The sequence below is a fragment of the Anas acuta genome, chromosome 14, assembly GCF_963932015.1.
Source record: "Anas acuta chromosome 14, bAnaAcu1.1, whole genome shotgun sequence".
NCBI lineage: Eukaryota > Metazoa > Chordata > Aves > Anseriformes > Anatidae > Anas > Anas acuta.
This window is the reverse complement of record NC_088992.1, coordinates 10,057,479-10,068,235: the sequence shown is the minus strand read 5'-3', so window position 1 is coordinate 10,068,235 and position 10,757 is coordinate 10,057,479. Positions and strand designations below refer to the sequence as shown.

Genomic DNA, 10,757 nt, shown 5'->3' with positions numbered 1-10,757 from the left:
ACCCCGGCGGCTCTTTTCTTGCTTTGCTCTGATTATAGCCCTTGGACGGCTCCTTAATGGCACGGCTCCGCTGGCTGCCCGTGTCATTAAGCGCTAATTCATTTCGGAGGGGACTTTGGGGGGTGGGGGGGGAGAGGGGAGGAGGGGAGGAGGAGGAGGAGGAGGGGGAACACCCCAAGCAAAATAAGCCCCGGACGAAAAAAAAAAAAAAAAAAAAAAAAAAAAAGATAAAAATAAATAATAAAGTTTCTCCCCACCCTCCCTCCCCCGAGCCAATGGCATGAGTCACCCCGCGACGTCAGGGCCCAGCTCGGCCTCTGATTGGCCCGCGGGGCGTTTACTCCACTTCCCAAAGGAGGAAAGAGCCGGGGAGCCCCCAGAGGGGGGAAAAAAGGGGGGCGGCTCCGCAGCGCCTCACTCGCGCAGTCCCCGCGCAGGGCCGGGCAGAGGCGCAGCGCAGCTCCCCGGGCGGCCCCGCTCCAGCCTCCCTCGTCCACCCGCGATGGCTTCTCCTTCCAAGGCGAAGGAGGTTTTCTCCTCCGACGAGGAGGGCCCGGCGGCCGGCTCCGAGGAGCACCACAAAGTCAAGGTGTCCAGCTTGCCGTTCAGCGTGGAAGCCCTCATGTCCGACAAGAAACCCCCCAAAGAGCTGCCGCTGGCCGCGGCGGGGGGCAGCGCCGACGGGGCGACCGTGGGCACCTCCAGGAACCTGCTGCTGCCGGGCCACGGCTCCCGGGAAGCTCACAGCCCCCCCGGGGCTCTTACAAAAACCTTCGACACCGCCTCGGTTAAATCGGAGAACTCGGAGGACGGCACGTCCTGGATCCAAGAGGCCGGCAGATATTCGCCTCCGCCAAGTGAGTGGCTGGGGAAGAGGCGGAGGGCAGCGCAGGGCTGCGCGGCACCCCCGCGGATGGGGAGCGAGGGGAGGCGGGCACCGGGAACCGGGCACCGGGCTCCGAGCCGCGGCCCCGAGCCGTGCGGCTCCCCAGGCACCGAGCTGCGCGGCAGCACGTTGGCCATATCCATCTAGACGCTGTATTTCTGTAGATGTTGCTTTCTGCCTGTGTTTACGCTTTATATTCATGTTACTTGGGTGTTTATATACATTCCAAAGTTATATATTTACGCATCTATATATGATTGCATATATGTAAATATAAAATACTTTTTTTTTTTTTTTTAAACCGTACAAACATCAGGATCTCCCTTTCCCCACCTTCGGCTCCCCGGCTGCCACTTTGTACTTTTCTGTCATCCCCTTGCAGTGAGAACTGGAATTTCTCCATCTCCTTCTCGCTTATACGAAATGTTCAAAGCAATCTCCTTCTCGCTCTTAAATCCCAGGAATTCCTTCCTTTGCATCTTGCGCGCCTTCCGTGCGCTGTCTCCCACTGCGGTCTGTCCTGGCCCGGTGGATCTGTCCTGCCTCTCATCCTCGCTGCAAGCAGCCTGTCAAAGTTTCTCGGGCTGGGCCTGCCCTCTTTACCCCCCGCCATGTCTCCCGACCCCTTCCCACCACCGTGGGGACACAAATCCGGAGGTGACAGGTCACTTTATAAACCCCTTTGGGGTTTGACCCGCGCTGCTTTGTCTGTGTTGAGTTGCATCTCGCTTTTGGCGAGATCTCCCCCTTCCCGTTTTTGTTTTAAAATTTCAATTGTATTAAAAAAAAATAAAAAAATAAATAAAAAAATAAGAGCCCAAAAACTACCTCTAAGAAAAGGTGAAAAGCGTAGCCCGGCAGTGCTTGACTCTGTCTTCCCATCGCCAAGAGCCTTGGTGGAGAGGCACCTGTATTAGCAGATCGATCTCCACTAATCTATGCATCCCTGGCTTGCCTGATGAAAACTAAATTCTCTGCTTTATGCAAGTTAATAGCTTTGTAGATGCGAACTATTTATCAGGACGCTCTTGAAGAATTTGCTCCTATAAACTAATATTACAAGAAGAAAGTTTAGTGCTATTATAACTCATCTCGGTTTGAGACAGTTAATTCGTTTTTGGTTTCAGTCCCTTCTTTTCCTTTGCGATTACTCCGAATTAATTAGATTTCTAACGTGCTGGAAGAGAGCCCGTGAGGGGGATCGGGAGGAAAACAGGCCGCCCGTGTCACTGCGGAGTAGCTCCGCTTTGCGACTTTAATGTACCCTCGCGTACTCGGGAAAAGAAGCTTGTGTTCCTACCCAGACCCCCTCTTTTACAAGACAAGGCCTAATCTTCTCTGGATACTTTTTTTTTTTTTTTTTCCCCGAAATTCCACTGTTACTGTATTAAAAACAGCAATTGTCGAGATCTGGAAAATAGCCTTGTAAAGGACTTCAGTATCTAGGGAGTTCAGGTCCCGTGATTTCAGGGGGATATGGGGCGAAAAATGATCAGTGATAGGAGCCTTAGCTCGGGAAGGTCCTTCGGCCTCGATCATCTTTCTCATTTCCCTCCTCCCCGGCTCTCGACACCATCAGAGCCGCGGTGACAGTGTGGGGCAATGAGCAGTGCTCCCGCAGGACGCCCCTCTGTCCGTGGAGAGCTTTGATGTTAGGACGAGCTCCTCGATCTATGATTATTAATATTGCAGGTGGGATGAACTGAGGAAGTGATGATTTTTGTCAGCCGGTGGACAGAAAACCGACGATAAACAAGGGGGAAAAAAATCAAAACAAAAAACAGCGGAACAAATCATTGCAGCAACTGCTTTAGGACTGGCACGGGGTAAACAGAACTACAGGCTCTGCTCAGGCGACCATCCCTGCTTCTTGTCAGAGGCTGGCTGTCATTTAGGGGATAGCTGGGGGAAAAAGCTGGTGGACGTTTGGGTTTATTCCGAGGGCACTATTTGACTGAGATTTAGCTTAAAAGCACTTTTCTGAAGTTTCTCCCGTGCATAGCAAAAGTCGGGATGAGTCGGGCTAACCTGAAACCCGGGGAAGGCGCTGGGATGGGGAGCGATCCCGGAGCGACCGTCTCCCTTTTAAACCCCATCCCTTCTGGAAGCAGCTGGCTTATAGCTGGGTCTTTAGAAATCCGGAAAATAAATCTTTTTCGTTTTAAAAAGAGAGAGTGGAATAGCGGCGTAATCAGTAGTGAATTTAGTGTAGTTTGCGTCAAGTTTTAGGAGTGCACCAAATGTCACGGTTTGCAGTTCAGTTATTAAAATGCTCTTGTGTGATCGTTAGACGGCATTTGACAAGTTGTTTTCTGAGACGGATTTATTTCTTTTCGCCCTCAGTATCTAGAATAGTAAGAAGAGAAATTTTGCTTTTTCTTATGGAGCTGTTTTCTCCCTCCCCTTTCTGAATTTTTGAACGCTTTCTTCGTGAGACTTTTTTTAATTGCAAGACACTCATTTCATCAGCTTCGCGGACCAGTTTATTTAAAAATAAACACATAAATAAGTGAAAGTTAAAACGGTTCGGAAAATACTGAGAAGTGTGTGAACCAGACACGTACAAAATTTAGCAGCTACTTATGAGAGACTGGGTGACAATTTCTGTATCAGGCTTGGGAGCCTTGTATGTCCCGGGAGTGATCCCAAACATAGCCAAATTGCAAAGTTTTTCAAAACAGCAGAATGCTTTTAAATCACTCTTTTAATTTATTATAGAAATGTAAAATTAATTTAAAGACAACTCAGCCATGTGCCATCTCTGGAACAAGTGCCTAACCTGGTTAGTGTTATAAGGAAAGCACGAAAGGTAGCAGATTTCCTGATTTGTATTGGGTACAGATGCTGCAGCTATGTGGCATATATATGGCAGATGTCATGAGAACTAAGTATTGGATGAAAAGTATGATACTTGCTGAAAACAGAAATTACTGCTCGAGGAAAAACAAACAAAACTTATTAAGTAGAGTGGAAAGCTGCTCTTGATTTCAATGGTAGAAGGAATAGCAAGAATAACACCCAATTATCCCAAACATAAAAATTATCAGATCCTGTTCTTCAACTGCTGGGATAAACTCTCACGGGGTTGACTTGTTACTCTTGGTGGAGGAATCCTGGAATGGGCTTGTCTCTCTCAGCACAGTGCCTTTGTGAATCTCCTGCTTCTGCCTGCATGTTTGTCTTGTGCTGTGTCGGGGTTACTCCTCCAGTTCTAAAGCTACCAAGACAGCTATTTTGTGTGCTTTATTTCCCCATGCTGTGACTGCTAAAGTGATATGCTGGGTATCTCTGAATCCTATTTGCCTACAAGCTATTCCCTTAAAATCACAGAGCCAAACTTTCAGTTCCCAGGACATCTGCTGAAATCCCATAAACTTAAGTTTGTCTAGTAAGAGATTTGCAGTGCCGTTTGTAAAAATGGCCTGTTCTGAGGGTATCACCTGATGGGACACCCCATATATGTATCCCCCTGGGGTCTCTCAAGTGCAGCATGTCTCTCCAAAGCACCCAGGTCTCCCTGCCTTTGTGGTAACCAGCCTTTTCCTTCCTTGCAGGACACCTGAGCCCCACTGCCTGCACCCTGAGGAAGCACAAGACGAACAGAAAGCCCCGAACCCCGTTCACCACTTCCCAGCTGCTGGCTCTGGAGCGCAAGTTCCGCCAGAAGCAGTATCTGTCCATCGCTGAGAGAGCCGAGTTCTCCAGCTCCCTCAACCTTACAGAGACCCAAGTCAAAATCTGGTTCCAGAATCGGAGGGCCAAGGCCAAGAGACTGCAGGAGGCTGAGCTAGAGAAGCTCAAAATGGCAGCGAAGCCCATGTTGCCATCGGGGTTCAGCCTCCCTTTCCCCATCAACTCTCCCATCCAGGCCGCCTCACTGTATGGAACATCCTACCCTTTTCACAGACCTGTGCTTCCTATCCCGCCCGTTGGACTCTATGCTACTCCTGTTGGATATAGCATGTACCACTTATCCTAAGAAGATCAGAAAGACAAAGCGACAGCAAGACAGACTTCCTGGTGGATCTTGTCCAAACCTGAGAAGGCAGTACCCCAACCAGTACTGGCCATTCTTACTGCAGGCTTCTAAATGCCATCCCGAGTGTACAGGAGTTCGCGTTAGCAAAGCAAGGCATCCTGTATGCTACAGGTTGGGTGTCTTCTGAGAGTGCTCTGAGCACTCAGAGTCTGATCCTCAAAGAAAAAAAAATGTAAAAACAAAAAAAAGAAAAAACATTTGAGCAAATGTAGGGTTTTTATACAGTGCATGTAAAAATAGAATAAAAAGGAATGGGTGAAAAAAATGTTTTATGGAGGCAGAATTTCCCAACACCTTACATGATGGGGCCCAACATGTGTTTAAAGTAAAAGGGGTACATGCCCTAAACCCACACTCTCAAGTGTCATCATTTACTATGGGGGCAGGGGGAGGGAAATAAAAAGGTATAATTAAGGTGTTCGGGAGGGTTTTTGTTTTCTTTGTTGTTGTTTGTTTTTTAAAGAAAGCAGAGCCCTTAGATACAGACACCATGTAAATAGAAATTAGCCCCGGTAGAGTCTGAGTGAAGTTCAGAGCCAGCAAGTTCCTGCATTTCTAGGGGTAGGGAAAGGGTTTTTTTTTGTTTTGTTTTTCATCCCAAACATCGACGAACCTTTGCAACAAGATGAGGGGCCCTTAAATGCAGAAATTAAAGTATCAGCTTTATCCACAATTGGCTCTTGTAATGCCTTTATCTGTATAAATTAAAATTTATTGTTTGTAAAGCACTGCGAGGGGAGGTAGAGTGAAACGGAAAGTTATTAGGCATTCTAGTCTTTATCTCTTCCTACTGGTGTGCTTAGAAAACTTTGTCTACAGCCAGGTAACCGTGGCTCCGCGATGGTTTTTGAAAACCGTTCAAAAGGGAGGAAGGCAGTTTCTGGGGAAAGAAGACGTGGGTTGTTTCCACAGTGGTGGTGAGCAAGGGCTGTCAAACTCTTCTGTGGAGATGTTTGGTATTTTTTGTTAGTAATTACAACAGTCTATATTAAACAGAAGAATCCCCTATGTCTTCCTCTCTTCCCCTTGCAAAGGATGCTAATGTTAGTGACTCATGCTTCAAGCCCTTTTAAGGAGAGATCCAGGTATCAAAATCCAACAGCATTACTTGTAGGATGGTGGGGTGCCAAGAGACTGCATAACCTCTGTCCCTGTGGGAGCTCCCCAAGTGCTGGCATTGTCTTCCCCGGGCTTCTCCTTGTAACTATTGTATTATGTGTATTATTCTTGCTGAACTTTGTGAGAAAATTCCTCCAAAGTCTGTGGAGCACTGAAGGCAGAGATTGTCCTGGATTTATTTTCTTAGCATGTTGAGAAGAAAGCAAAAAGAAAAGGGCAGTAAAATGAAAAAAAGCCACGAGGTTTTGCTGGTTATAGTTTGTTTTGACCCAGGCACTGTCACCGCTCGGGACTCACTATAGATGAACTTCCCATCTCCCTTCCCCTCACCCCCAATCTTCCATTATAGGAAAGTCCCTTTGAAAGGGATGCCTTGTACAATTTTATATATTTTATTGAAGATTTATTATTTCTTATCTCTTATTTCGAATTAAATTAAAAAAAAAAAAAGAAAAAAACATGTTTAATCACGTGTGGGTCTGTGAGTGTTTGGAGTTCTTTAAAAGGTAACTTCTCTCCGTGTGTGTTTTGCAGTGCTGGGTCAAGTTCAAAGGAATGTTTTGGTTGCCTTTATGATTATTTCCCCTTCTGAATCTGAATTAAAGCCAAATTTGCAGCACATGAAGGTGAATTGCAAGTCAACAATTCAAAGTCGAAAGCCAAACCTTTTATGAGGTTTCCTTGTTTTTAACAACCCCTTTTAGGCGCCTCTGTTCTTTACAGCATCATATTCTGGTGATGTTTCCACTGCTTTTCTTAGCTCGTGAGCTCTTCTCTTTTGCTCAGGCCTCTCCCTTCGACTCGCCTTTCCCCTGACCTCAAAGCTGTCTCTAGCGGGTTGCTGCTTTCAGCCCCAGACACTTCTGGGTGTCCTTTAGTGCAGTAAGGACTGAGCAGGGACCCTGCAATACTCCAGCACAGTGGCATTTCAGGACTCCCACCTGCTGTCACCCTATTCCCTATCTTCTGGGGCAGCCTCCCTAAAGGGACTCCCCTGTGCTGCCCGGAGAGCAGGTGCCTGACCATATTCCTAGCCCTCTCTGGTGGGGGGCCCTCGGGTGTGCGGGGATGAAGGGGGTGCCCGGGAGGTCAGAAACAGAGAACCGTGGGTCTCCAAATCCCATTCCTGCTGGCCCAGCACGGCACCTTGCATTTTTCTGTAGGAGTCTTTTAGGGGTTTAGGAGTGACCTCTGGGCTCCGAGCTGGGCCGGGAGGTGCGTTTACCTCCACTGGAGCAGCTGGGCGATTTAATTCAGCCTCACTCCGATGCACGGAGGAAAGCTTTCCTCTGCCCCACGCTGGTCCTTGGGCTCCGGGGGAAGGGCTCTCAGCACCCTGCAGGATCGGGCCTCGGCTGTACGAGGAGGAAAGGGCCGGGGGGGTGTGGGGGGATAGAAAACCTCCCGAGCGGGGCTGCCCGGAGGGGCTCCGGGCATCGCGGATCCTTCCCGGCCAGCCCCACTCGGCCAGCTCCCTGTTAACCTTCCCGCTTCGCGACTGTAGGGAACAAAGCTGGGGGAATCCAATCTCCACGCAGACTTTTCAAATTAGCATTTACTGCCGGATAAAAAACGGGAGACAACCGCTCCTTTCTCGGGCTCTCCCTTTCTGAAGCGTTATCCCCTTAACTCCGGGGCAGCGCGAAGCCCCCCTCGCCCCTCTCCTTCCTTCTCCAATTGTGCCGAGTGCTTTCTAAGCTGGGCCGGGCCGGTTATAAATAAACCAGCGGTATTTTTTAACCTTCAGTATAAATCAGCTGTGTCAGGGATTACAGCTAAATCTTTTCGCTGGAAACTCTGAGCGCAGGAGCTTTGTGTGTGTTATGATAGATCCTTAAATGGATACAGATTTATTACAGAACACAAGGGTGTTGAAGGAAAAGCTTCCAAAACTTGGTTACAACCTTTGGTATGGGAAAGGCAGGACGGATCCGTGACACCTTCCCCGAGCTTGCGGATGGCATGACAATTCACCCTGCGCCCATTATTAACTTGTTCCAATTAAATCCTTCAGAAAGGCCGAGTTAATTGAGTATTATATTTTATTACGAGGGAGGTGTCAAGCTTTACTCATGAGACTTCATCATCGGCCTAATGGGAGCTGCCCCGCAGGCAGATCTGTAACTGAATAAATTACAGCAAGGCAGGGAAATCAGAATGCTACCATTAAACGCGATGCACTTACTGAAATTCCTCCTCCACTTTCGCAAGAGGCTGTGGAGGTGTGGCTTTAATTAGTTATTTTAATGCAAAGTTAAATTGTTCCCAAAGTATTTTCTGACACAAAGCAGATGCGATGATTAGAAGTTGAGTGAGACTGAAAGGAGTTGGCATCTGTTCCAGGTACATCTATATATTTTAAATTTCCAATAGAAAGTGAAAAATAATTAGAGCAATAAATAATAAACATTAAAAACAACGCGATAAATTATCCCGATCCCTAAAATCCCGACCTGCTGAACGGTAGCTCAGGCCAGCCGGGCGCAGCGCAGGTCTCCCGGGACCTTAATTCACGAGGTATGGATTTGTTGACATAAACAGTTAGGAATGGGCTCTCTGACTCGCTACGGCCAAGCGTTCATTACCTAAAGCCACGGGCGCTTGGAGCCTGCATTTCATGTTGTCACATTGCCTTGTCAAAGCCCGGAATTCCTGCGTTTTATGGGGAAGGAGGAACGCTCGGTGGCTACGGCGCGTCTGCGAGCCGGCGTGCCGGAGGGCGCAGGGCTTCAGCCCCGCCGGGAGCCTCGCTGCGAGGCCAGGGGCAGCCGGTACCGGGTTCGGTGGGGAGGCACAGGCTTCACCGGGAGTCCTCCGGCCCTTCGGCCCGGCTCCCGGGGCCGCAGCGCCGGGAAGGAGCCGGCTCCCGACTGGGCACCGGCTCCCGGCAGCGGGGCAGGACCGGCCACCTGCTCCACCGCCACGGCACCCGGGATGGGGATGGAGACCCCGGGGACGGGGACGTAGATGACCTCCGAGCCGGGCAGAGCTCGGGGGGAAGCGGAGCCCGGCGGCGGCATCGTTCCCCCGGCAGCCAGCCCCGAGCCCCCGGGCGGGCTCCGCGTCGCAGGCAGCCTGCGCCGGGGATTTACACGCACCCACGCAGCATACGGGGACACGCGTGTGTGCGTGCACACGTGCATCTCTATACTGGCCAACTATTTCCCTATAGACTCCAGGTGTCCCGGCACACAAATACCGTGGGCACTGCCAGGGATCGCCAGATTCGCGCACGCCCGGGGTGTTGCAGGATTTCGGGGGATGGGGGGGCGGGAGTGCTGTACACGCACAGGAGGAGGAGAGGAAGCCAAAGGGCGACCCACGAGCCCCACAAAGCCCCGGTGCCCCCCGGCCCGCTCCGGGGCTCCGGCAGGAGACCCCAAGGAGACCGCGCAGCTCCCGCGCAAGCAGGCGGGGACCCGCGGAGCCCCTCCGGTGGGTCCGGGGCGTAACGACCCCGGGGCTCTTCAGGCAGAAGGTCATCATTTTGTTTTCTCTTGAGCATATTTCCCCCTTCTATTCATGCCCAGTTTAGTTTCGCCGCAGATTTGCATATATCTGCTTATTAGAAAATTATAAAAAGGATGTAGAAGTCGTTAAACGAGACAAAAAAAATCACAGAACAAAACAAAAAAGTATTCAGGGTTGCTGTACTTCTCTCGTGCCTACGATCAATAACCATTAAGAGGATTTTGAAAAAAGAAAAAAAAAAAAAAAGCCTTTTCTGGGGGTCATTTCTGGAAGTTAATCTACTTTAAGCAGTGCCCACATTATTTGCCTAAGAAGTCCCTCTTGCAAAATAAAAACAGAGAGGTTATTCCGATTTTTCCCTGCCAGAGCAGGGAGGACATTTTTTCCAGTGAATTGCATTAACGGTCTGAGGGCAACTGCATCGTTCATCCCCGCACTGGGAAGCCCAGGAACGAACTGCCGCACGGCTCACACGCCTTTTCGGTGTCGGACGCCACTGCGAAAGAAGGGCGGCTTTGGGGTCTTTTTTTTTTGTTGTCCATTTTTTTTGTTGTTGTTTTGGTTTGATTTTGAGTCCCTTAGTCCCTCGATGTGTGTTTCCCACCGTAATCCATAAGGCATTTGGCGGGTGCTACTAGTTGCACGAAAGGAATAAAAATCTTTCCATCCATTATATTTCAGTCTTTTAACACCAGAGCAATTCTGTCCCTGCTGTTTTAGTGGAAATACCGGTCTATAAAGCTGCAACTCCAGTATATTTTAAAATGCTACCAATTTTTTTAAAAGGGGATTGGAATAATTCTGCTTTGCTTGGGAAGGAAAACTCTCAGCAATGTATGTACGATTAATGTTTTATAACACTGTTGAAGGAAATTAAAAACATTCTGTGATAGTCTTACTGTAAAGGCAGGTCGTTTTGGCAAAATGTTGTGTATATGTATTTCTTAGATGGCTGTGTTTTGAATAAGCAAGAATCTCGTAAAGAAAAAAAAAAAAAAACACGTTCCTTAAAAGTATGCGCTACCCGTTTTATTAAACTGATTATGCCAGCGTTCGACTCAAAGTTTGTTTTAAGTAGGAATATTTTCCCAGACGTGTAATGGATTGCTTGAAAACAGAATTCTTTGCTTTTTAATGACCTGTAATGGCCAATTCATTTCAACTGCGCTTATCAAGGTGCTGTGTTAAATAACAAACCGGTTCTTGAAAACAAAAAAGTCATAATGAAAAATAAGCAGTCAG

At 48.6% G+C, this 10,757-nt stretch overlaps 1 protein-coding gene across 1 annotated transcript; it reads left to right on the top strand.

Annotated features, from left to right (window-relative positions):
- The first annotated feature begins 348 nt into the window (after positions 1–348).
- MSX2 (msh homeobox 2) lies at positions 349–6,296 on the top strand. The gene is made up of 2 exons (XM_068698400.1): positions 349–857; positions 4,441–6,296. The coding sequence occupies exons 1-2, from the start codon at positions 503–505 to the stop codon at positions 4,863–4,865; spliced, it is 780 nt and encodes a 259-aa protein (XP_068554501.1). The 5' UTR covers positions 349–502; the 3' UTR covers positions 4,866–6,296.
- Positions 6,297–10,757: the final 4,461 nt, after the last annotated feature.

Excerpts from the sequence above, each read along its gene's own strand:
- MSX2 (XM_068698400.1), top strand. The coding sequence starts at position 503 with ATGGCTTCTCCTTCCAAGGCGAAGGAGGTTTTCTCCTCCGACGAGGAG. Across the intron at positions 858-4,440 it reads CAGATATTCGCCTCCGCCAA|GACACCTGAGCCCCACTGCC; the intron begins GTGAGTGGCTGG and ends CCTTCCTTGCAG.